General features: G+C 65.0%; 4 protein-coding genes across 7 annotated transcripts; 3 read left to right on the top strand and 1 right to left on the bottom strand.

Annotated features, from left to right (window-relative positions):
• Positions 1 to 169: 169 nt before the first annotated feature.
• Positions 170 to 12258, top strand: PNKD (PNKD metallo-beta-lactamase domain containing). Of its 2 annotated transcripts, XM_065637185.1 has the most exons (10): positions 170 to 248; positions 645 to 840; positions 9473 to 9588; positions 9791 to 9903; positions 10166 to 10224; positions 10356 to 10448; positions 10706 to 10869; positions 10991 to 11077; positions 11184 to 11299; positions 11486 to 12258. In XM_065637185.1, exons 1-10 carry the CDS (start codon positions 185 to 187, stop codon positions 11657 to 11659), a joined length of 1182 nt encoding a protein of 393 aa, XP_065493257.1. In that variant the 5' UTR covers positions 170 to 184; the 3' UTR covers positions 11660 to 12258. The 2 variants fall into 2 exon arrangements, with proteins under 2 accessions (XP_065493257.1, XP_065493256.1); XM_065637184.1 differs by lacking the exons at positions 170 to 248; positions 645 to 840 and adding an exon at positions 8118 to 8299.
• On the bottom strand, positions 1583 to 8029 carry TMBIM1 (transmembrane BAX inhibitor motif containing 1). Of its 3 annotated transcripts, none has more exons than XM_065637661.1 (12): positions 7876 to 8029; positions 4297 to 4577; positions 4108 to 4190; positions 3953 to 4017; positions 3765 to 3818; positions 3593 to 3643; positions 3385 to 3424; positions 3165 to 3202; positions 2856 to 2943; positions 2651 to 2746; positions 2316 to 2369; positions 1583 to 2229 (listed from the first exon to the last, which is right to left on the bottom strand). In XM_065637661.1, exons 2-12 carry the CDS (start codon positions 4547 to 4549, stop codon positions 2086 to 2088), a joined length of 966 nt encoding a protein of 321 aa, XP_065493733.1. In that variant the 5' UTR covers positions 4550 to 4577; positions 7876 to 8029; the 3' UTR covers positions 1583 to 2085. The 3 variants fall into 3 exon arrangements, with proteins under 3 accessions (XP_065493733.1, XP_065493732.1, XP_065493734.1); XM_065637660.1 differs by lacking the exon at positions 7876 to 8029 and adding an exon at positions 7558 to 7699; XM_065637662.1 differs by lacking the exon at positions 7876 to 8029 and adding an exon at positions 7626 to 7681.
• Positions 12259 to 12595: 337 nt separating the features above from the next.
• On the top strand, positions 12596 to 15077 carry CATIP (ciliogenesis associated TTC17 interacting protein). The gene is made up of 9 exons (XM_065638131.1): positions 12596 to 12722; positions 12877 to 13077; positions 13214 to 13269; positions 13552 to 13638; positions 13809 to 13979; positions 14165 to 14289; positions 14378 to 14454; positions 14555 to 14643; positions 14850 to 15077. Exons 1-9 carry the CDS (start codon positions 12647 to 12649, stop codon positions 15075 to 15077), a joined length of 1110 nt encoding a protein of 369 aa, XP_065494203.1. The 5' UTR covers positions 12596 to 12646.
• A 980-nt stretch (positions 15078 to 16057) lies between these two features.
• SLC11A1 (solute carrier family 11 member 1) lies at positions 16058 to 22044 on the top strand. The gene is made up of 15 exons (XM_065637186.1): positions 16058 to 16082; positions 16638 to 16771; positions 17516 to 17638; positions 17979 to 18098; positions 18829 to 18935; positions 19026 to 19096; positions 19206 to 19273; positions 19413 to 19568; positions 19707 to 19865; positions 20043 to 20132; positions 20310 to 20429; positions 20950 to 21099; positions 21177 to 21250; positions 21696 to 21849; positions 21930 to 22044. Exons 1-15 carry the CDS (start codon positions 16064 to 16066, stop codon positions 22038 to 22040), a joined length of 1656 nt encoding a protein of 551 aa, XP_065493258.1. The 5' UTR covers positions 16058 to 16063; the 3' UTR covers positions 22041 to 22044.
• The last annotated feature ends 2988 nt before the right edge of the window (positions 22045 to 25032 follow it).

Here is a 25032-nt window from a genome sequence, read left to right as displayed (position 1 = left end):
TGCCCGCCGGCCTCCCGCCTCAGCCAACCTCGACACGCGTCCTCACCCGGGCCCCACCCCTTCCTCCAGCAGGGTAGGTTAACCCCGCCCCGCGCGGTGCTCTCTGGGAGCTGTAGTTTCTCCTGTGCTGCCAGGGCAGCGCCGCGGCCCGGCAGCCCCCGCGCGGCGGACTGCAGCTCCCGGCATGCAGCGGGGCTGCCGCACACCCGCACGGCCCAGCATGGCGGCGGCGCCCGGCAGACTGCGCGGTAACAGCAGGCGGGCGAAGGGAGCGGCCCCGGGGCGGGGGGGATCGGGAGCGCCCCGCCGTCACCCTCACACTGCGGCCCCGCGGCCTCCGACACGCACCCCCGGGGCGCTCCTCGGCCCGGCCCGGGTGGGGAGAGGTCTCGGAGCCACGCCCCTAGCGTCCTTGGCCCCGCCCCTCAGAGGCGAGGTCTTGCAGCCACGCCCGTGGCGCGCTTGGCCACGCCTCCTCTGCATTGGCCACGCCCCGCCCGGCTCTATCCCCGCCCCCGCGCGCCCCCTGCCGCCGGGGCAGAGGTTGAGCCCAGGGTCAAGGCCAAGGGGAGTGCAGGAGTCTCAGGCCGAGTCTCCACACGCTGCCCTATGGCCGCCCTTCCCTAACGCCTCTCTCCCCGCAGGGCTGCTGGTAGCAGGTCCCGCCAGGCCCTGGGGGCAGCCGGCCCCCCTGGGCACACGGCTCCTGGGGCGGAACTGCCACCAACCAGCAGGGCCACGGTCCAGCCCGGAGCCCAGAAGTGGGGGGCTCCCCGAGGGGGTGGAGTACATCCCCACGCGCAAGGCCAAGAACCCGATGAAGCCGGTGGGGGTGGCCTGGTGAGTGCTGGGGGGACGTACTGGCTCGGGGGGGTGGGAGAGGCTCAGCAACAGGGGGCTCCTCTGGGGTGGGATGGGGCATCTCAGGGGGCTGCAGCGCTGAGCCGTGGGGTGTCTGTGCCACCCCAGGGCCCTTGTGTCCCCGCTGACTCTCTCCATCTCCTGCCTGGCTGTCCTGCAGGGCCATCGGGTTGCCCTCTGGCATCATCCTTTTCCTCCTGGCCAAGCGGGAAGTGGACAAAAACCGTCTGGAGCAGCTCAAAATCCGCCGTACGATGATGGAAGCCAACCAGGGCGAGTACGAGACAGAGCGATACAAGAGGGTGGTCAGAGGGGAATAGCCAGGCTGCTGCCAGCCTGGCACCATGTTGACACCAGCCCCATGGGACACATGGCACTGGCACCTGCCCTCCTGTCCAGCCAGTGGGGTGGTTGTGGGGCTGGACAGGGACAAATAAACCTGGTTCTGGTGAGTGGAACACCTTGGTGCAGCTGCAGTCTCTCTCTCAGCCCTCAGCCCTGGGCTCTGCCTGTCCCCACAGCAAGGGTGGCAACTGCTCTGCAGCCGGGGTTCTGCCTACAGGGGCAGGGGAGTATGGGCCGGAGGGGAGGCCAGGCCTGGATCAGCTCAACCTTGTATTTTCCGCCCCAAAGCAGGGTTTGCACTGCCCCAGGCCACAGCCCCCGCTGAGGCTGCCCGCAGGTTTTCGGGGGAGTTGCCACAACAGTAAGACAGGTACCATCTGGAAAATTAAAGTGTTTTATTTAGCAACTTTGCCCACATCTGTGGCTGCAGGGTCTCTGTGACATGAGCTCTGCCACAGGGGTCCCAGCTGCCCCTCTGCCCACACTGGGCACTGCTGCAGCTCATGGCGGGGGGCATGGCTGGAGCCACATTTAAGGCACCGAGTGAATAACATTGACTGGGCTCTGCCAAAAAAATCCCAACACGATCCCAGCAGCTGCTGCCAGCTCCCTGTGCCCAGGCAGGACCGTGGTGCTCCGCTGCCAGTCCAACACAGACCTCAGCGCACAGTGCCAAGGCTGGGCACTGCCTAAAGCAGCAGCTGGTCCCCCCAGCTGCCCCTGGAGGCTTATGGGGGGGGTGATCAAGGGAAGCCCTTTTCTTAGCAGCCTACAGGTAGGGATGCTGAAGCATTAGGAGTCACTGTAAGCAGCCATATTCTGTACAGAGGCCAGAAAAGGGGGTGAGGGGCAGTGGGGGGGCCAGAAGGGGTCCCAAGGCTAATCCCGGCCCACAATCTGCAGGAGGAAGGTGAAGATGTAGATGATGTCCGTGTAGATGGTGAGGGCACCGTAGATGTACTCCTCGGGGCTTATTGTGTTCTTCCTGTTCCCCAGCACAAGTTGGGTGTCATAGGCAAGGAACTGGGGGGACAGAGGGTGTGTCAGGCAGGGACTGGGGTGGGGGGAACCTGCCTGACACCCTCTGCCCACCCCAGCCATCAACTCACCAGGGTGAAGGCGATGGCGCCAATGGCGGCATACAGCATGTGGAGCCAGGGGACCTGTGCGGGGAAGGGGACACGGGCAGGGTGAGCTGGGTGCTGGCAGGTGGTGGGCAAGGCAGGGCAGGTCCTGCCTGCACCTGGATCCCAACGAAACGCCGGTGATGCTGACACCAACACACCCTCTGCCTGCAGGCAAGCTGCCTCTGCCGTGGCCAGCACCACACCCTACATCCCGGCAAAGGGGGACAACCCAACCCTCCCTGCCTGTACCAGCCCTGGGGACACCCAGCCAAGGATACCCATAGCATCCCGCAGCCCTTCTGACCCCCCCCACTCACATATTTGAAGGAGAGGACGATGGCAGTGATGATCCCAGTCACCATGACCACAATGCCCAGCACGCAGAAGAGCCCCGTACACGATGTAAAATCAACCTGCAACGGGGGGGACACACGTGTCATGTGAAAGCCTGGGGTGTCCCCACCACCTGGCTCTCCACCCTGACTCCCACCCAGGGCAGGGCAGGGCATGTCCCCTTCTCACCTTGGTCTGGAAGCAGAAGACGGTGACAATGATGGCCACGATAGCAGTGATGAGCATGGCGATCAGGACTGCTTTGGTTTGATACATGCTGCGGATGGAGGGGACACCAGAGTCACCCCATGCTTTGGGAGTTCCCTGCCAAGGGGGGTGTTGGTTACCCCCCCATGGCCCCAATCCTGGGCAGGGACCCTGGTGTCCCTGAGCCCAGGGAACAGGAGTGTCCCCTGGCAACCTCTCATTTGAGCCAGCCATGCAGGGGGGAACAGGAGGAACCCCAGCTCCTGTCACCACAGGGTCCCTAGGACATACCTGGCGATTGTCCCTGTCATCAGCCCCATGGCCAACGTCTGCAGGAGAGAAGGGTGGGCTCAGCAGGGCAGCGGCAGCAGGGGGACAGGTTTACTGCTGGGGGCAGTTCCTGGCTTCCCCGAGCCTGCCCATGCGTCCCCCCATCCCTCCCAGCCCACCTGGGGAGCTGGGGTGCCATGGGGGCACCCCTGGGCCCCCCCGCCAGCCCCAGCCCACTCACAAAGATGCTCAGCAGGATGATGTTCCAGGGGAAGCGTCTCCTGGGGACAAAAACAGAGAAGAGAGGTGAGCTGGTGACAGTGGCCATGTCATGTCCCCCTGGTTCCCAATCCCTGGGGACAGCCCCAGGCAAGGACCCCCCGCAATGCCCAAAACCCCCCCATACCCACAGTCCCCCACCCCATGGGTCCCAGCCACCAGTGACTCACCGGGGACCCTGGCAGCAGGCCAGCACCACGTAGGTCACCAGGAACACTGCGCTGCAGAGAGAGACAGTGAGTGTCAGCCCTGGGATCCCTTCAGGCTAGGAGGCAGCGATTGTGGGGTGCCAGCTGCTGGAGGGCACCCCAGGGGGGCACGAGCTGGGGACCCCCTACTCACTATGAGGCGTAGTAGATGGCAACGTTCTCCCGGACAAAGGAGCGGACGGGGGAGCTGTGGGGTAGGAGGAATGAGTGTGAGGGAGGGGAGACAGCAACTACTGTGCCCTCGGGACCACCCCATGGGGGACATAGGGCCAGGCTTCCCCCTTTTTTGGGGCAAAGATAAGGAGGGATGCCCCAACTCACACGAAGGTGAACACAGCAATGATTCCCACTGTCACCAGCAGCTGTAGGGAGATGATGGCGTAGACCTGCGAGAGACAAGGGGGAGTCAGCACCTGGCCTCCCACCTGACAGGTGCTCCCCCACCCTGATGGGTGCCCCTGACCCCCAGGACTTGCCTTGCGGATGAAGGTGTGCCGGACCTTCTTGTCATCCCAGTCGGTCGATGGGAAGTGGGAGCTGTCTCCAATGACATCGTCACCTGTAGGGGGGGACACCCCTCAGAACCAGGGTGGGCTGCGCAACCCCCTGCAGCACCCCTGTTTCTAGTGTCCCCCAAAAAAATACTCCAAGGTGCCCCCACTTACCGAACCGAATAGGCATGGTGGGCATGGCCATCCCTGGCTGGGCGTACCCCCCTGCCACAGGGTAACCCCCCGGCTGAGAATACCCCCCTGCCGCAGGGTACCCCCCTGGCTGTGGGTACCCCCCTGCTGCAGGGTACCCCCCCGGCTGTGAATACCCCCCAGCATGGTGGGGGGGCTGGGGGTACCCCCCCGGAGGTGGGGGATACAGGGGGTTCTTGTCATCGTATGCGGGGGGCGCGTTGGGCTGCGCCATGCTGGCTCCCTGCGTCTCTCAAGGGCACCTGGAGGGGAGAGAAGATGGGGGGTCGTCAGCAAAGGTCCCTCTCCCCAGGCAGGTCGTGTCTCCAGCAAGCAGAGCCACAGGTACAAGGACACAGGGGACAGTGGAGCCACAAAACCTCCCCCTCCCACTTTAACAGTGGCTTTTAATTAATAAGGACGAGCTGGCCTCAACGCCAGAGGGTCAATGAGAGGTGAGGGACGCTCCCACTGTCCTTCGGCCAGGGCCACCCGCATTCCTGTGCCCTGAGTCCCCGCGTCAGTGGCCAGCCACGGGCAGGGCACAGCCACACGCTGACTCAAGCAGCGGTGGGGACGTGACCTCTCCAGCCTCCGGAGCCCACCCCGTCAGCGCCGGAGAGCAGGGAGCACACCCCTGCACCCTGGCTGCTCTCTGGCTCCTGCTGGCACTGCCCTGGGAGCAGCACCACCCTGCCCGCTGCCTCGGATGGAAACCCAGGGCCTGATCCTGATCCCATCCACACAGACCCCACTGCTCCACCCCCTGCTCGGGGGGTGTCCCCCATCCAGCAGCCTGGCAGGTTATTTGGGGGCTCCAGCATCCCCCCCAGAGAGTTATAGGACAAAAGTGCCACCTGCATCACTTGGGAGGGAGGCAGACACATAGGCGGGGAGGGGAACCAGGACCCCCCAGGGCTGAGCTCACCCCCCTGACCACGTCGAGCCCCTTCGCAGAGGCCCCAGCAGCTGCGAGCAGCCAGCCCAGGCCCAGGGCCAGCCGCTGGGCTTGGCCCCAGGAGGAGGAGACGGAGGAGGAGGAAAGCAGGATCTCCAAGGCCAGGAAAACAACAGCGCTGCCAGGAGCCGGTGCCAGACCTTCACCGGCCTGCTACCCCCCTGGCGCTGGCACCGGGGACAGCCACTCCGAGCCCCAGGCAGGTGCGTTACCCCTGCCCGCAGCCGTGACGTGACCCAGGGACCGTCCCCAGGAAGGGACCAGGATCTGCCCCAACCAGGCATGGGCTGGGAGGGGACCAGGCGCTTCCTCCAGCATGACGCCAGCGCTTCCCGCAGCCAGGCTGGGCCGGCAGCCATGCTGGGGTGGGCACACCCCGGCCAGCTATGCCAGGGAGCAGCTCAGCATCCATCCTTCCCGCCATACGTCTGTCCTAGAAATGGTAGAGCTCCCATAGCCCCACCGCCCTTCACCATGGCGATGACGACGGTGCTGAAAATAACCTGCACGGCAGTCTCCACCCCAGTCAGAAGTTCTGCTTTTGCTGCTCCACAGTTTCCCAAAAAGCACCTGGTGCCCCCTGGCACCGCCTTGTCTGCAGGGCCAGGGAGGGAAGGGCCCAAAATAGGAGCCTGACCCCAGGAAAACCCCTGTGACTGGCACCAGTTAAGGGGGGACTGGAGCCCATGGGAGGGGATCCAAGCATTTCGGGAAAGCAGGGTGGCTCTGAGCAGCACATGGATTCTGGGGAGTCCCACCCTGTGCCCATGGCCAGCACCCTGTCGCAGGGGTCCACCGGCTGCCCCAGCCCCTCCTGTCCCCATCGCAGCAGGGTGGCCTCGGGGGCTGGGAAGGAACCAGCCCAACGGGTCCCTGCAGCTGCCGCACCCAGAGAGGCAGGCAGCACCCCGCACCCTCCCTGACACGCCAAGCCGGGGCACAGCAGTGCCCCGAAAGCAGAGATCACCAGCCACGGGGCCACCCGGACCGACTCGGTGGCCCCAGGGTGACATGCCGTCCCCGGGAACAGGGTGCTGCTCTGCGCTGGCACCATGACTCAGCACAGATAAGGTGCACGTGGAAGGGACTTGGGGTGCCGGCGGCTGTCACCCCCAGCACGGCCCCACAGGTGGCACCAGGCAGTGTCCCCACTGGCCACCCCAGCACTCCTGCCAGGCTCAGGACCCTGCCACCAGCTCCACAGGGACCCTGGGGTGCCAAGGGACAGCTTGCAGGGGGACGAGGGTTTGGGGTGGCGGCCAGGACTCCCTGCTTTCCCTATGGGTCCCTACAGTGAGGCTGCCTGGGAAAGCATCTGACTTCCCAGAATAGTCTGGAAGGTCCCATCAGAACAACATGGACTGGTACAGCACAGCACGGTTTGGTAGGGCACAGCTTGGTACGGCACAGCTTGGTACAGCACGGCACAGCCTGGTACAGCACGGCACAGCCTGGTACAGCACAGCTCCTCCACACAGCATGGTACGGCTCGGTACGGCACAACTCAACACAACACAGCTTGGCCTGGCTCAGCCCAGCCCAGCTCGGCAGGGCTCAGCCCGCGAGGGGGGGGTCAGCACCGCCCACCCAGGCCGGGTTCCCCCACTGCCAGCCCCCATGCCGCTCACACAGGACACAATTTGCATCGCCGCTGCCTCTCTGCCCCCCCTTCTGAACCCCCTCCCGGGACACAGGGGCGTGCGACAGGGGTGTCCTCCTGTGCCCAAGCCCAGGCGCTCCCACACCACCCAGAGCCGGTCCCCACGCACCCCACACACCCCACACCCTGCCGGGCACAGACCCGTGCCCTCGCCTCCTGAGACACCCCACGGGGTCCGTTGGGACACCCTCCACAGCACAAAGGACGGTGCCGCCGCCGGACCGCCCCACACTTTGGCCCGATATCCCCCCACGGGATCCCGTGGGGTCCGGAAAACTGGCCCCAGCCCTACAGCAGGGTCCCGCCCGTGGGGGTTCTGTCACCCCGCGTCCCTGCCCGCGGGACCTCGCTCCGTCCCCGCTCCCCTCGCCGCGCAGGACCTCTCCCCGAAGTGCCCCCACCCGCGTCGGGGATGGGGGTGCGGGGAATCGCAGCGCGCCCCCGCTGTTCGGGGACCGGCCTCCCACCCTCGCCCTGTTCCCACCGCCCTCCGGGACGCTCGGCCCGCTACTGGGACACCCCTCCACCAGCTGTGGCACCGGAGGTGGCCGGTACAGGGCGGGTAAGGAGGGGTGAGGGGGGGGAACGGGGAAGACAGCCGGCCGGGAGGGTCTCCATAACTCACCCTCGTCAGCGGCCCCACACGGGAACTGGGAGCGGCGGGGAGCGCGGAGCGGATCCGGGCCGCCCTACCTGCTGCGCGCTGCTCCGTCGGGCTGCGGCCGAGACGAGCCGGGACGGGGCGGCCGGGGCGGGGGAAGGCACCGCCCGCCCCCTCGACCCCCCGCTGTCGCGCCCCCCCGCGGCAGCTCCGCGCCGCTGCTCCCCGGAGGGGCCGGGTGAGCCGGGGCCGGGTGCTTCCCCCCCCATGCTGTCGCTCCCCGGCACAGACCCCCTGACCCCCGCCCGCCGAAAGGCGCCCCAGCCGCCCCCCCGGGACCACCTTCTTGACGTCTCTGACGTCACTTCTCCACGCAGCGATGTCAACCGAGGGGACACCCTTTATGGCAACGGGGTGGAGGGAATCCCCCTCCCTCTGCCGGTGACGCACTCGGTGTCCCCCTCCCCGTCTCCGCTTGCCGCGGCAGCGACGCGGCTTGACCAGCAGGGGGCGCGCCGAGCGCGGCGGCGGGGGCGTGGCCGGGGCGGCAGCGTGACGCGCGGGGAGGGGCGTGTCCGGGCGGCATGGGCGCGGGGCGCGGGGGGCGGCACCCGGGGCATGGCGGGGCTGCGCGGCGGGCGGCGGCGGCCGTTGTCCGCGGGCTGGGGGCCGCTTGCCTGCGCCGCTGCCTGCCCCTCCGCCGCCTCGCCCGCCGCGCCGCCGCCGCCCTCATGGCCCTCGCCGGCCCGCTGCTATTCCGCGTGGGGTGAGTGTCCGCCGCTCCGGTAACGGACGCCGGGTCCGCCCGCCTTTGTTCTGCCTCCGTGAGGAAGGGCTCGTCCTTTCCCGCTTGTGCGGAACTCCTCGGGGAGGGACCGGGGCCAGCGCGGTGTGCTCCGGTCCTGCTGGCACGGGAAGGCCGGGCTGCGGCTTTTGGGGTCAGCCCCCAGTGGGCACTCAGCCTTACCGGGCCGGAGGGGCGAGGGCAGGCGGTGTCAGCCCGGCTACCGGGGGTGCCTCTCAGGGCCGGGAATTAGCCATCGGCTCCCCGAACACGGTAGCGGTCACCCTCGGATCTGACATCCTTGCCCCGGCGCTCGTTCTCTCGGGTCTAATGATTAACCAGCGCTGGCCGTGACCCTGGTGCCCAGCGCTGGCAGGAGCCCCCGCCTCCCGGCTTTGGACTTCCACCCCCCACAGATGCAGGGAAGCCCCGGCTGCTGCCGGGATCCCTCTGTGCTGTACCTGCCGGGATCAGCGCAGAGGATGTAACCATCCAGGAGGATGCTCTTGGCCTGGCGTTGGGCTGGGGCTTTGCATGTCCTCCACAGCACCAGTCCCCGTCCCCAGACCTGAAACACTGCTGTATAAATAGGGTGCTCCTCCTGAGCCCCCCGGCCCTCGTCTGTTGCACTCCTGCGTGGCACATGCTGCGAGGGCATTTCTCGTTTCCCTTTTCCTCGGCCGGTTCTGCTGCCGCTTCCCTCTTCCCTGCAGCCGTGGCACCCAGGGCAGGCCTTCGGAGCAGGGTCAGCCCTGGGCATGGGCCCCCCAGGGTGGGGGGGTACAGCCAGTGATGCCCAGCAGCCAAAGTGCTGATGCAGGCAAAGCCCTCAGGCTCCAGCCCTTTCGAGTGAGGAGAGCCCTCCTGGACAGATGGATGGACAGATGGATGCCACCACAGCAATGCCCACCCCACTGGTCCTTGCTTCCCAGAGCAGCTGGGGGGGGACCTGCCTGGGGAACCAATTCTGCCCTTGCTGCAGATCTGGGGCAGGGGGAGGACACTCCACCTCTGGCCCCCTCATGTGGGAAAGTGACCCCGTGTGTGTCCCCCGGCAGGGGTCTGGGCGCTGCCTTGGCCCTCACAGCAGCACCCTCCCCAAGTGGGCTCCTTGTGGGGGCTGCCGCTAAAGCCGGGGGTATCTGCCCTCCCCAGGTACAGTCTGTACTCCCGCACACGGCTCGGCTACTACTTCTACCAGTGGCAGGTGAAGAAGGCCCGGGAGCGGTACCCGCATGGTCACTCTGTACCCCAGCCCTGCCGCTTCCCTGGTGAGTCTTGGTGAGCCACCCCCACGGTGACCCCGTCATGTCCCCCACACTTTGGAGTGGGGAGGAGTTGTCATCACCAAATTGCCCCAAGTGTGTTTCACTGAGAATTTGATTTAAGATGTGGGGAGTTTTGCCTGCCCCCCCACACCTTTCCCAAGCCAGAGTGTAATGCCCTGGTGTCTGTCTGTCCGTCCCACTCCAGGGGTGAAAATCCTGCCCGTTCCTGTGCTCTCCAACAACTACAGCTACCTGGTCATCGACACTGGCTCCAGCCGGGCAGCCGTCATCGACCCCTCTGACCCTCTGGCTGTGCAGGTGAGAACCCCTTGGCCCCCCCTGACCAGATGTTTGAGTGTCTCCAGGAGAGGGGGGTTCTCTGGCTTGTTTGGGGAGCAGAGGGGGGAAGTCTGCTCCTAATCTGAAGCCCTAGTGCATAGGGCAAGCTTGAAGGGGTGGTGGGGCTCATCTAGCACCTGGAGAGCTGGGCAGGGACGAGATGGGGATTTAGGGGGAGACCAGTATTAGGGGTCTGTCTCTGTCCCCACAAATCTCTCTCTGTATGTCCCCCAATTGCCAGGCTGCCATTGAAGAAGAAGGAGTGATCCTGGAGGCCATATTCTGCACTCACAAACACTGGTAAGGGGCAAGTGGGGGCCCTGGAAGGGTTGGTGGCTGCTGTGGAGGGTGCCCTAGCTGACGTGACCCCTACCACTACCCTATGTGGGATGAGGGGACATGTTTGGGGACACTGACCTCCCTATCCACAGGGACCACAGCGGCGGGAATGCATCGCTCCGCCAGCGGCACAGCTCCTGCAAGGTGTATGGCAGCTCCCTCGATGCCATCCCGGAGCTCACCAAGTAAGTCCTGCACCCCTATGGCTCTCCCAGGACCCCTGCAAATTTGAGGGGTGGAGGCTTTACCCACAACCACCACTCTCTGCTCCACCCACCCACTGGTCCATTCCCCCAGTACCACATTGCCTCCGAAATGGGCAGATATCTGGCAGGCTCGTGACACTAGTGCACTGGGGAGGTGTTGCATGGGGAGGTGGGGGTTTTGGGGTGCTGGGTGGAGTGGGGGGCACCCTGACGATGCACCCCTCTGCCCGGCATAGCCCACTTGCAGACAGAGAGAAGGTGAGCGTGGGCTGCCTGACCTTCGAGGCGCTCACCACACCTGGCCACACTGTTGGCCACATGGCATATGTGCTGGACGGGGGGCCCTTTGGTGGCCCCTCCTGCCTCTTCTCCGGGGACCTCCTCTTCCTCGCCGGCTGTGGTGAGTGTGCCCAACCCCAGACTTGGGTGGCTAGTGGGGGAAAGGGGAAGCCCATCCTGAGAAGGGCTTGGAGGGACCCCACAATCCACCCCTTGTGATGGGCGGTTGTGTGGGGGTCCAGGCAGGCTGTTTGAGGGCTCCCCTGAGACCATGCTCGCCTCCTTGGATGTAGCCGTGGGCTTGGGTGAGGACACGCTGCTGTGGCCAGGTGAGTGTCTCCAACAGCAGGGCAGAGTTGCTGGTGTCCCCCTCTAGCCCCCGCCACCGAGCTGGGGAGCCAGGCGGGGCGATGCTAAAGCGTATGGGGTCCCCAGGGCATGAGTACGCGCTGGAGTGCCTGACCTTCGCCAGCCTCCTGGAGCTTGACAACCCTGCGCTGGAGCAGAAGCTGCAGTGGGCGGTGCAGCAGCGGCAGGAGAAGAGGAGCACGGTGAGGCTGGGGGATGTCCCTGGCTGCAGCGCCCCCAGCCCCTCACAGGGTTCCCCCTCCCTCAGGGGGGATGCTACACCCCAGCACCCTCTTGCATGGCAGGGGATGGGGGTGCTGCGGGGGGCTCCCAGCTCCTTGCCAGGGGGTGCTGCCTCCAGCGCGGGGGCTGAGTGGCTGTCCCCGCAGTGCCCCTCTACGCTGGGGGAGGAGCAGACATACAACCCCTTCCTGCGGACCCACCGGCCGGAGCTGCAGGCAGCGCTGGGGCTGCAGCGGGGTGGGGGAGAGCACCCCGACGCCTTTCGCGCCCGTGTGCTCAAGGAGGTGCGGAGGCGCAAGGACCTCTACAAAGCCACCTAGGCTCCTCTGCCTGGACACCCCCTTTCCATGGAGCCAGGTGCTGCTTGGGCACAGGGGGACCAGAAACTGTGGTTTGTTTTGCTGTGAATCTCCCTCCTGGGTTGCAGGGTTGGAGGGTAGGAAGAGTGGACCCTCCTCCATGTGGGCACCCTGTAAGTGATCCTTGCCTTTGCTCCCCCAGATTTGGGGGTCACCAGCTGTCATGTAGAAGCACCTCGATCCCCTTTCTGGGGGTCCATAACTCTCAACCCCACTGCCGAGGCTGTAGGGACAGCTCCAAGGGCTTTTCCTGTCCCACTCCTGTTTTTCTGGGAGCCCTCAATTTCACCCCCAGCACTCAGGGAGTCCCCCCCTCCCCTGGCAGCCCCCAGTGCTGTGCATCTCTTTTGGGGTGGGGCTGGGATGGAGCCAGCAAGGGGGGGGAGGGGGCAGTACTACCTCTAGGCAAGTGGTTCTTCTCCAGCAACCCATGCTTGGTGCCAGAGCCGCCCCCCCCATACACACATGGGGATGGGACCATGGGAGCACACTGGTGGGGTGTGGGGGCATGCTGCTGTACTGGGGACTGAAGCCCCCTCACCAACCCCCCAGAATAAAAGACCGGGTCGGGTTTACTTCTGCTTGGCCCTTACGTCAGGGGAAATTCCCCGCGTGAAATTCCGCTGCGGGGTCGTTGCCCCTTTAAGAGGCGGGGCAGGCCGTTGCTACGGCAACCGCTGAGGCGTTGCGGGGGGCACCCGGATCCGGGGGGCACCCGGATCCGGACGGCGCAGGTCTGGTGGCGCCCGGGGGCTGGGGCGGGTGTTGGGGGGAGGTTGGGAGGTCTCGGGGGTCCGTGGGGGAGGCTGAGGGGACAACAGGGGCTGGGGGGCTGCAGAGGCCGGGGGTGGGGGGGTGTCACTGTGGGCACCGGGGTTGTACCGGGGTTTGGGGGAGACACGCTCCCCCTCACCTGGGGATCCGGCAGCGGGAGCCGCCGGGTGAGACATGGAGCCCCCAGCCGAGTGCCAGCAGGAGACACCAGCCCTGACAGCGGCAGCTGCCGAGATCCTGAGCCTCATCGGTGGGTGCCCCCCCAAAGCTGTGTCCTGGGGGTGCAGGGCCGGGTCGTGGGGGCTTGAGCCGGGTGAATGGTGAGAGGCTCGGCCCGGCCTGCGCGGCGGGGGGAGCTGAGGCGGGGGAGCGCCCTGGGCCGGGGTGACGGTCCCTCCGGGCAGGGCTGGAGGAGCTGGAGCGCTGCCTGTTCGCCGAGACGCTGCAGGTGGTGGCAGCGGGGGACCAGGCAGGGGGCCAGTGGTGGGCGGCAGCCCGGTGGGCACCTCACAAGCGGGCGGGTGAGCCGGTGCAGAGCTGCTTCCTGGTGCAGGCTGGCTCCCGTGGCAGGCAGGACGGCGTGCCCTGCTCCAGCGCGCTCAAAGGTGAGCCGGGGGTGGCATGGGGTGTCCCCTCCCTCCTCAGGGCTGGAGCATCCCGGTCCCACCAGCCCCAGGGCTGGGATGTGGGGCACTGCTGCAATGCCAGTGGGATGAGCTGAGCGTTGCTCTGCTCTGCCAGCCTATGTGACCCCGCAGCTGGAGACTCTGGAGCAGGAGGAGCAGGAGCACTTGCAGGTGACCAGTGTGGTGGTGGCATGTCCCCTTCCCCATGTCCTGCCCCTCTGCCCTGTGCAAGGTCGCTGTGGACAGCCTGGTGTCCGCTCTCTGGCTTGGACAACACTTCTGTCCCATCAACCTGGTCCCCTTCCTCTACTCTGGGTGGTAGCTGGAGTGGGGAGTTTTCCGAAGTGCATCTGGCAGGATACCCCGGTTGAAAAGGGTGCAGGGTTGTGCCACCTTGGACAGGGAGTGCCCTGGCTTTGCCCCCCTGCCTTGTGCCCCTTATTTCTCCTGCAGCTTAGAGCACATGCTGTAGAGAGGAGGACCCACATAGTGAGCCACCAGCATGGAATGACTGTCACCAGGACGCTCCAGGAGGGAGAGGTGAGGCTGAGGGGCATCTCTCCCCTCTGCCCCCTAGATGAGGCACATCCTGAGAAGGGGGTACATGGCTGGCCTGTCCCACGCAGGGGTGCCCCCAGGCTCCAGGAGATGGCATCCCCAGGGACTGTGGGGCTGTGGCTGTCTCACAAGGTGGCCATGTATTTCTGCAGGGAGAACCGAAGTGCCAGAGCTTCTCCTACAGCTGTGACGAGGTGCGGGGACTGCTGCTGGAAGGTGCCAGCATCCTGTTGCTGCGGGTGCTGGCGTGCCGGCAGGCAGTGCCCCCCGGCCTCACCTTCCTGGCCATCGACACCGAGAACCACCTCTGCACCTCCAGCTATGTGAGCTGCGAGCCAGGGGGGCCCAAGAGATATGGGGGGTCTGGGTCAGGTTGGGGGTGCCAGGGTGTGATGCTGGAGGTGGTGGGTGAGCAGTGTGGATGACAGCATGGAGGAACATGGGGATGGCACCTGGGGGCAGGGGTGACTCTGGTATAGGGGTGACCCCTGGCTGTGCCCCCCCACAGCGTGCCCTGGGCATCCAGCAGCAGGTGGTGGGCTTGATGGAGATGGAGGTGTTTGTGATCGAGCGAGCTGTGCACACCAGCTCGGGCGTCTCCACCGTCTGGCAGAGCAGCTTCCTCCCCAGCGGGTACGGGCAGGGGTCTGGCCAGGGGCACCCCCAGCCCTGCCAGCCTGACGGGGACGCAGGATGGGGTCATGAGCTCTTCTTCCTGCAGGCATTTGGCCCGGCGGGTACAGGTTGGCTGCCCAAGGCTGTTACTTCTGCAGGATGAGTCTGTCCTTGGCGAGATAGGTAATGGCAGGGAGAAGCTTGTGTCCACCAGCACAGGCAGCCCCTGCCTGCTGTCTGGCAGCACAGTGAGGAATGCCCTGCCCTGCCTTTTTACTGCCAGGTGGGGTCAAGCCCCAGCCCACCTTCCCCAAACAGCCCCTGGACTGGGAGGAGGACATCCAGCTGTGCTCCTGGTTCCAGGACCAGAAGGTGAGATTGTGGAGGCCCATGGGGCTGTGCCCCAGCACGGTCTCCCCTGGGGTTCCCAGGGGGCACAGTGGGGATCAGGCTGGTCAGCACCCCCCAAGCTCCTCAAGTGTGGAAGAGGACCCAGGCATCCTGTTCCCCCCCTGCTGTCATGGTGGCTGGTGGGGGGGACATTGGTGGCTGTACCCACCCTGTCCACCCCACCGCAGGAGGAGCTGGAAGCGTCCCACGCCACCTATGTCCGGCAGCACCCCGAGCTCCCGGCGCTGCTGGCTGACTTCCTCCAGGCCTTGCTCCTGCAGCAGCCCCATGACCCCGTCTCTTTCGCTGCCCAATTCTTCGCCCCCTTTGCCCGCCAGCTCCCCCCCGGGATACCCTTTGCCTCTGCCAGGGCTGCCAGCCCCCCACCTTGCCACCCTCCAGCTAATGGGGAATAAAGCTGCCTGTGCTGCCTGTCCAGCCTCGTTCACTTTGGGGAAACTGAGTCACAGGGAGGCCAGGGGGATTCTGAGTTTCATGCTAACCCCCACCCCACACAAGTCTGAGTGGGATCCTGTGCTCCTCCCAGCTGTTCTAACTCTTACTTGAGGTGGGGGGTGCCAGGGACATACCCTGGGGCGGGGCCAGACTGGAATCCCTGTGCCTGCCATCACCCCACATCCCCCTGGGGGCACAGCCCTGATGCCCACCTCTCTGTGGGGCATATCACGATGGCAGAGGGGTGCCCCAAGTAGCAGCCAGTACTATCCAGGCACCCACAGGTGAACCTGGGGTGCTCCTCCTCCCACCTCCACAGCCACAAGGGTCCTGGGGACTTGATGCCTTGCTTCTGTGGGGACAGCCTGACCTGCTATGATGCTGAGCACCCCATTGTTGGGGTGAGAGTCCCCCCAGCCAGGGATGGTGTGAGCACCCTGCACCGCAGAGCCTGCCTGGCTGGGCTCTCCCCCCTGCTGCTGAGAGTGCATTTTGACCTGCTCAGGCGCTTGTGCAACACACGCCTGCTTCCTCCTCGCTCCCACTCCTCTGGCCTTTCCCCTACTCCTGTGGGGCCAGCCCTCCCTCCCCACACTGCAAGACACTGTCCCCTGTCCCCCCAACCACCCAAGGAACAGGACCCCTGGCATGTGAGGGAGGGTGACACGTGGGCATGCTCCCACAGCCCTGGTGTGTGCGTGCCAAGGAGAGGGAGGCGCTAGGTCCCCCCCTCCTGGAACAGGGGGAACTGAGACCGTGCACATTCATAACACCCAACCTCCCCAGGCAGGGCCCCTTTCCCAGCCTAGGTCATCAAGTGGGGAAGGAGAACTTCCTCCTCCTCTTCTCCTCGGGGGGGCAACTGGGGGGTCCTTTAAAAGCTAGGCAGTGGGTGTTGCACCTAGTGTCGAGATCAGGGCTCCCCAGTGACAGATCGGGCCCAGACATGGCATCGTTGGAGCCAGGTGAGCTCCATGACACTTGGTTCCCCCCGCACCCCCCTTCCTCCCCTAGACCCCCTTCATGCTGCCCTGGGACCCCCTGGCTCTGCTCCCCCACCCTGTGGGCACTGTCCCCCCCAGACTGTCCTGGTTTCCCCACCTGCCCTGTCCTCTGTTCCCCCAAGCCCACCCGTGATTCATCCACTCTCCCAGGACGTGAGTAGGCTGGGAGGGATTGGGACCAGTACCAGTCTCTTGTCCCCTCTATGTGCCCACCCAGCAGCAGGAGCCAGAGCAGGGTCCCCTCCTGTCCCTCCTGCCCAGAAATGCACTTTGGGTCTTGGACTGGTGACAACTGGGCTGGGATGAGGAGTTTTTAGGGACACCTGAGCTGAAGGTGGCATCTGACTCCTTGAACAGCCACTGACAGCCCCCATACAGCCACATTCATGATCCTCCTGGAAAAACGGGGTTTGTTCCTCATGGGGCTCACCAGGTTGGGGCAGGTGGGACTGGGGGGAAGCCAATACCAGTGTCCTTGTCTCCCAATGGGCTGCCACCTCCTCCTCACTCCCCCAGGCCTCTCTGGGTCCTTGAACCGGGGCCAAGCCCAGGATTACGGCACCAGCGGGAGCCCCGTGTCCCCGCAGCACCCTGGCACTCGGGATCGGACCTACCTGGATGAACTCATCAGCATCCCCAAGGGCAGTGGGGTAGGTACTGCCAGGCTGGCACCTCCATCAGGGTGGGCAGAGATGGGCCAGGGGGCCACTACTGCAGGGAGCTTGAGGTGGGGGTGCAAAAGGCCACTGCAGGGACAGAGATATGCCTGTGACATGCCCTGGTGACTTCAGTGTCCCCAGACCCAGCTCAGGCAAATCACAGCCCCAGCCTGCATTTTTTCACACTTAGCAGTTTCCAGATGGGGAAACTGAGGCACAGGGTGTGGTGCTATCCAGCCACAGGAATCAACCCACTGCTCATGCACTTCCCAGGCTCCCCTGGCCTGGGCCACCCATGCCCAGCCCAGCAGGGCTCTCCCAGGGTGCCTGTGCCCCACCAGCCCCCCCAGTCCTGGCCCATCCCGTGGATGGGAGAAGGGACAGGAATGGGGGTTCCCCTGCCAGAGGCCAGTGAAAGCAGGGGTTGGCAGTTGGATCCCATGGGGCGTAATTAATGGTGCCCGACAGTCCTAGGACGCCCCTGTAAATCATTGTCCAACTTGTTCTCATGTGGGATGAGGGTCTTGCTGTCCCCCAGCACTGCTGCAAAGAGAGAGGGTCTGGGGGGCAGTGATTCCTTCTCTAAAACAGGGAGAAGCACTCTCCATGTGAGAAATGTGCCCATGCAGGCAGCACAGGACTTTCTAGCAACAGGTTAAATGGGACTAGGAATGCAACTGGGTGACACTGGTTTTGAATGGGAATGCTCCGCTCTGACCTGCTGCCTCGTCCCAGCCTGGTTTCAGCTTTAGGAAACTCTGGGCTTTCACCGGTCCCGGTTTCCTCATGAGCATTGCCTACCTGGACCCGGGCAACGTGGAGTCGGATCTGCAGTGCGGGGCGGTGGCAGGGTTCAAGGTGAGCCCTGGGCCCCCCCAGCCACCGGCTCAGGAAGCAGTGGGGGTTTTGTAACCTCTCCTGCACCAACGGCTGCGCAGCCCCATGGCAAACCAACTTCCCCAGCCCAGGGAGTGGGAAGGGAATGGAGGGGGCCCTCCCTTGGCACTGGGGGAGGGCACCCAGGGGTGTGGGAGGGCACCCAGGGCCACCTCCCTGCTTGGGCTGTGGACAACTACTATCCCCTTCAGGGTTCTCCTTCCCTGTGTCCCTGGGCTGGTTGACACCCTTGCTGGGAGCCCTGGGCAGCCAGCTCCTACTCAGTGCCCAGCCCCTGCTGCCTCCCTCCCTCCTTCCCCAGCTGCTGTGGGTGCTGCTGTGGGCCACTGTCCTGGGGCTGCTGTGCCAGCGCCTGGCCATCCGGCTGGGGGTGGTGACGGGCAAAGACCTGGGCGAGATTTGCTACCTCTATTACCCCAAGGTGAGCAATCACAGGGTCCCTCCTGGGGGTCACAGCCTGAGGGGACTTCACAATTGGGCTGGTGGCAGTCCTGGCAGGGACTAGGGGGACAGGACTGTCTAGGGGGTGGAGAGGAGCAGGAAGATGCTGTGAGAGACTCACCTCTGCTAGGGGCTCCCAAAAGCTCCCCAGCCCTGGTGCCCACCCACTAGCACCCACACATCCCTTCAATACAGAGGCCTGGGGAAGGCGGGAGGGAAGCAGCTGCCTCGGTGTCCTAGTCCAATTTGGGGACACATGAGCGCGTCCCTTGGGGGGTGAGCCTGGGCGTCAGGGCAGCGACGCGCAGCCGAGATGCAGGGCGAGCCTGGGCGTGTTGGTGTGGGGAGCTGAGGAGTTTGGGGGGTCACAAGGCAGAGGGAAGGGGAGAGCTAGGGGTCCCATCTAGGCAGCAGGATTCTGATGGGGGTGAATAGCTAAATAACAGGTCCCCAAAAGGAGGGCTGGACACATCCTTCTGTCCTGGCACCCCCCCGGCAGCACCATATCCAAGCAGCTGGGTCCTGTCCTCTTGCACCCTGAGACTGTGTTGTGGGAGAGGCTGGGGTGGGTCTCCCAGGGTCTCCACGCTACTCTGGGTGGCTTGCCACAGCCTGGGGACAGGCACAGGGACAGGAGTCTCCAGCCTGGAGGCTATGCCCATTCACTCGGGGCTCAGGCATCTCACCGTGCCCTGGCCCTGGCCCCCCAGGTGCCCCGCGTGCTGCTCTGGCTTATGATCGAGATTGCCATCATTGGCTCTGACATGCAGGAGGTGATTGGGACAGCCATCGCCTTCAGCCTACTCTCGGCTGGCCGGTGAGCCACCCCATGGGGAACCCCAGCCTCCCCCATGGCCACTTTCTGCCGAGGGGCACACAGCTAACACCCCCCCTTGTGACCCCACAGCATCCCCCTCTGGGGTGGGGTCCTCATCACCATTGTGGACACCCTCTTCTTCCTCTTCCTCGACAAGTATGGTGAGTTCTGGGGTGAGGGGATGGGGAAGATGCTCACCCGGGCAGCCCTCGTGCTGATGTGGCACTGGTGTCCCCTGCTCTGTACCACCCCATCTCTTGACACTTCTAGGGCTCCGCAAACTGGAGGCTTTCTTTGGCGTCCTCATCACCATCATGGCCCTGACTTTTGGCTACGAGGTGAAGGGGAAAGATGGAGACACCCCTTTCCCTGCAGGGCACTGGCGGGGGACCCCCACAGGGTGCCCCCACTGGCACGGGGCTGCAGCGGTGTGGGGGTGCAGTGCCAGCTCACAGTGCCCCTTCACACTCGTTACAGTATGTGGTGGTGAGGCCAGGGCAGGTGGAGGTGCTGAAGGGCATCTTTCTGCCCTACTGCCCGGGCTGTGGGCGAGAGGAGCTGCTCCAGGCTGTGGGCATCGTCGGTGCCATCATCATGCCTCATAATATCTTCCTCCACTCCTCCTTGGTCAAGGTAAGACCAAGGCATTGCCATGGACACTGCCACCCTGGGGTGTCTCAGGGGACATGTAGCGGGGACCAACTGGTCCTAGCTGCTGGACAGAGGATGCTAGCCTGACCCTATGGCACCCATGTCACCCATGGTGACCAGACTCGGGCGATTGACCGGTCCAAGAAGGAGGCGGTGCGGGAGGCCAACATGTATTTCCTGACCGAGTCCTGCCTGGCCCTCTTTGTCTCCTTCCTCATCAACCTCTTCGTCATGGCTGTCTTTGGTGAGGCTTTCTATCATCAGCGAAACGAGGACGTGGTGAGTGTCACCCCTCACCTGTGGGGAGGTGATGGCTGTGCCTGGCTGTGGGGACAGGCAGGGCGAGCATCCCTTGGAGACTGGGTGGTCCTTGTCCCCTGGGATGTTGGGGAGGTCCCCCCATGTCTGTGGGGGCTGCCAAGTGGCTGTCACGCTCGTGTCTGCTGTACTTTGCAGCACAACAAGTGCATCAACAGCAGTGTTAGCCACTACGCCAGCATCTTCCCTGCCAACAACGAGACGGTGTCTGTGGATATCTACCAGGGGGTGAGTGACCCCAGGCTGTGCCCAGCGGGCATCTGTACCCATTTGGGGGACATAGTCCTCCGTCCTATCGACTTCTGGGGCTGGTGGCTGCCATGACCTCACTGGGAAGCTGAGAGCTGGTGGGGGTGCCCAGGGAGGGGAATGCTCTGGGGTCCCCACGGGAGTGTCCTCACACAGGGTGTCATCCTGGGGTGCTATTTCGGGGCGGTGGCGCTGTACATCTGGGCCATTGGGATCCTGGCAGCGGGGCAGAGCTCCACGATGACTGGGACCTACGCAGGACAGTTCGTCATGGAGGTGAGGGATGGGGACGCTGGCCCTCGCCCCCACGGCGAGCAGCTGGGAGGGAGGGGAATCACAGGTGGGCTCTGGGCGGGGGGTCCTATGGGCACAGCCATTCAGGGGTATTTGGCAGAGTTAATTGCCCCCCAGTGCCCGCAGGGAGCTGGGCATGGGGCATTGCCCACTTGGTGGGTGACAACTTGCTGGCACCAAGGTCCTGGTCCCCAGGACATAGGATGGGGACAGTGCCCACCCATTGCTGCTGCACAGCCACCCTCGCCCCTGTGACGCCCCCTGCCAGAGGCACCCTGTGGGTGCCCCATGCAGTATTTCCCTAATGAGCTTGTTTGTATGAGATGGAGCTGACATCTAGTGGGGCCTGGCAGCCCTGCAAGGACCTGCTCAGTGCCCTGACCCAGAGGAGGGGGTGATGCCCCCTGTGTTCCTCCAAGCCAGGATTTGGTGGGGGGGACAGCCCAGTGCAGTGCCCCAGGCACAGCAACGTGCAAGGGTGCAGGTTTTGCCATGTCCCCAGGGCTTCCTGCAGCTCCGCTGGTCCCGCTTCGCCCGGGTGCTCTTCACCCGCTCCTTCGCCATCCTGCCCACTGTTTTCGTGGCTGCCTTCAAGGATGTCAGCCACCTCACAGGCATGAACGACCTTCTCAACGTCCTCCAGAGCATCCTGGTAAGGTGGGGGGCACTTCCTGCCCCCCAACAGCCCAGCCCAGCAGCTGTGCCCCCCTCACCCTGCTCTCCTTTCAGCTGCCCTTTGCTGTCCTGCCTGTCCTCACCTTCACCAGCCTGCGCCCACTCATGCAGGACTTCACCAACGGCCTGTGAGTGCCAGGGCAGGGGGAGGCACAGGGGGCAGAGAGGGGTGCCCCAGCTGCAGGCACCCTCCCTTTGCCCATTCAGCCCCCGCAAACCACACCACGGGGCGGTTGGCGTATGCGCATTGGGGGAGGGGTGCGATAAGGGGGGAGATGTTCATTCCCATGTGCCCAGGGCAGCTGGAGCAGGATAGACTCCATCACTGCCCTCTCCATCCTCATCCCAACGCTATGTCTGGTCCCCCCCGACAAGTTCTCAGCATCCTCCTAGCACTGCCAGCTCCGCATTTGGAGGATACCCAGAGCCCCATCATGGGGGTGTAGTATGGCTGTGGGGTGCAGAGATGTCCTGGTTGGGGTCTTGCTCACCAGATCTCCCAGACCGCTGTGCCCACTGGCACGTGGGGTGGGGGCTCTGCCCTGGTGCTGATGTCTGCTCTGCTGCCTGCAGCCTAGGGAAGGTGCTGATGACCCTCATCACGGGGCTGGTCTGTGCCATCAACGTCTACTTCGTGGTGGACTTCCTGCCCACGCTGCAGGGCCTGGGGTACTATATCCCCCTGGGCCTGCTGCTGGCTGCCTATGTGGCCTTCATCGCCTACCTGGTAGGGCTGGCACCATGGGAATTGGGGGCTGCCTGGGGGACAGTGCACCCAGCCCATCAACCTGCCCTCTGCCTCCACAGATCTGGACATGCAGCATCGCACACGGAGCCTGGTTCCTGGCCCGGGACCACCACAGCCGGTTCAGCTTTGGTGTCTCCCTCGACCCGCCGGCCCTGGCAGGGACCCGGTGACACACCCTGTCCCCCATTACTGTCCCCCTGTCCTGCACCGCCCCCTGCACCGGGCACCGGTTTGATGCTACGCTGAGCCCCGGGAGTGATGTTGTGGCGAGAGATACACTCAGCAAGGAAGGGGTTAACAGACGGGCAGACCTTCCCCCGAGTTTTACGAGACACCCCGCAAGTTCGGGGATGCCGGTCCAGGCTGGATGCCGAGTGGGGGGTCAGCAGGAGGTGCCCGCAGCCCTTGGCACAGAGGCTTCAGTGAACGAGCCGCCCTGGAGATCTCCCCTCCTCATTAGCGCCGGGAACCGCAGGCCCCCGGGACGACTAATTACCGCCCGGGACCGCTAATCACGACTCGGGACCGCTAACTACGCCTTTCCGCCCGCCGTCCGGGGACAGCGGGACCAGCCCTAGCGCAGCCGCCCCGGGTCAGCCCCCGGATGGGACCGGCTGGAGCCCCACCGGGGACTCCTAAACTCGGCGGGGAGGCGGCTGATAAATGCCGCGTTTGTAACCTGGCCTCAGCCTCGCTGTTGCTGCGCGGCCCCGGGGCGGGGGCCCCCACGGCTCCCCCATACCCTTTGCCCCAGGCTGGGTGGGCTCGGTGGAGGGGGTTGCACACACCCACGCGCTGCCGTGGAGGTGCAGGAAGGAGCTTTAGCTTCAACTCTTTGCGTTCCCCCGGAGGGAGCGGGGAGGTGGGGGGGGTCCTCACCGTGCCCTATCCGCCCCAGCTGCCTCGTTCTCCGCCTGCCGACCCCGCCGGATGCGGGGCCATTCGGGCCCTCCCCTGCGGCGGCCGTCGCCCCCCCATCACCCCCGTCTTCGTTCCGCACCCCGGCTGGGGGATCCCGCCGCGCTTCGCCCCCCGCCGCGGCCCGCACTTGCGAGACGCTCCCTGGCTGTTTCAAGGCTCCCCCCTCTCCCCACCAGCCCCCCCCCCCCCCCAAACCCAAAATCGCCTTTCCCAAACCAACCCGAACGAGGGATGGAGAGGGGGAGAACTGGGGGGGGACGGACCCCCCCCCCATTCCGTTTCCCGCCCCCTACCCCGGGAAGAGACCCCCCCCGCCCCGTTCCTGGGGGCCGCGTTTGTTTATGTGAAGAATTTCCCCTTCCTTAAAAGGGCGATGTCGGCCGGGGTGGGGCGGTGCCTCCCGCCTCCGCGTTGGCCCAATCTCGGGCTGCTTGAAGGAGGAGCCAGAGTAGTGGGGCCCACCGAAAGGAGGGGTCGTCTCCCCGCAAGGGGCGCAGCGAACCCCACTCGCCGGGGCTGCCAGCAGCTCTGGGGAGGAGTGGGGATTACGCTCCCATCCACAGTGCCTGCAAGAGGCGCCCCTAGCCCGAGGTGCGGGGGCTTGCAGGGGCTGGGGGGGCCGGGGAACCTTGGGGTCGGGGTGCTGCGGGGTGCTGGGGTCTGCGGGGTGCAGGGACCAGCCCAACGGCTCGTCTGTGGGGCAGGATGTTTCCAGAGCAGTGCTAGCGGGGATCGTCTTTCTCCAGCCGGGCCCTCTGTCCCGGGGATACCGCCATCTCGAAGGCACCTGCCCGGGCACAGCAGGAGGTGTCCAGCCCCGGTCCCCGGCCGTGGGGCAGCGCTCCGTGGGGCAGCGCTCCCAGAGCCACGCATAGCTGGGGTAACAGGGATGGCGGCCAGGACCCCAGCCTGGGGGCAGTGGGGTGGCACAGATGGTCCCTCGGTGCCTGGCTGGCGGGAACACGGTGCTTTTCTGCTCTGTGCCCGCAGCCCACGCATCCAGTGGGGGGCTGCCCGCTCCTGGCCTGGGAGCGCAGGATGAGGCCCCTGTCCCCACAAGCCCCGTGTCACCAGCCTGTCCCATAGCCCCGCGGGGGGACGGCATCTCCCTGAGCTCCCAGGCTGCCCGAGCTGCTCCTGGGTGAGCAGCGAAGTTAGAAGTGATGCTCTGGTTGCTGCTGCAGGTGTCTGGCCCGGAGATTTTCCTAATTACGTTAATTAGAGGACGGGCAGGGCATGGGTGAGCTGGGGTTGCTGCTTGCGCATGGCTCATAGGGGAGGGAAGAGCACGATTTAGCCAGAGGAACAGGGGTGCTGGAGGGGACAGCGTGTGGCTCCCACAGCTGTCCTCGCGGTGAGCAGTGTCCCCTAGCACCTGCCTGCAGCAGAATCCAGCCCAGCCACCCCGCTGGGGACAAGGTGGGTACCCTGCCTGGCTCTACCTGGGATAAAGGAGTAGCACCAGTCAGCCCAAAATAGAGACTGGAGAAAGCACAACCTCTTCCTCCTTCTCCTTCCTGCCGGGCAGGGGGAGAGCACCAGCTGCCTAGCTAGGGGAGCCGGCTGCCTCTCCATCCAGCACTGCAAGGCGGCAGGGAAACTGAGGCACGACCGCTACCCACTGTCAGAGCAGGTGGAGGAGATGGCAGGATGAGGTGTCCCGGTTCCCAGCCACAGCCTGGTCCCCACCGGGGCTCCCTGGGGTTTTGTGGTGCTGGGACGCCTCTCACGGAGCTGGGAAGGTGGGAGCCGCAGGTGTGAAGCGGCTTTTGCTCTGCCAGTGTTTCCAGCACTTGCCAGGTCCTGCTGACCCCACAGCATCCTAATTCCTCAGGGAGGCACCTGCCGATGCTGGATACCATCTTGCAGCAGAGTCACTTGTGAGCATGTGTTGTGTCCCCTTGTGGTCCACGCTGGCAGGGGGAACGAGTCGCTTCCCAGACTGGATCCCCAGGGGCTGCTTCCACCCTACGGGGACAGCTCAACCCCGGGAAACCAGAAGAGCAGAGTGGTACCCAGGGGGTGGTGATGCTGGCATTGCTGCCTCACTAATGCCCCGGGTGCCCCCCGGGCCAGAAAGGACGATTCCAGCTCTCGAAGTTCCCAAACCGCAGCTCAGAGAGGCTGAAAGACCCTGAACAAGCTCAGATGGGAAATTTCCAACCTGCTCTGCCCCCACGGCAGCGCTAACGGAGGTCGCAGCGTTTCTGGCCACCGAGACGGTGACCAGGATCGTCAGGA

Source organism: Caloenas nicobarica, chromosome 6 (genome assembly GCF_036013445.1).
Source record: "Caloenas nicobarica isolate bCalNic1 chromosome 6, bCalNic1.hap1, whole genome shotgun sequence".
In the NCBI taxonomy this organism is placed as follows: Eukaryota; Metazoa; Chordata; class Aves; order Columbiformes; family Columbidae; genus Caloenas; species Caloenas nicobarica.
Note: the sequence above shows the minus strand (reverse complement) of the source record. Positions and strands in the feature narration are given on the sequence as shown.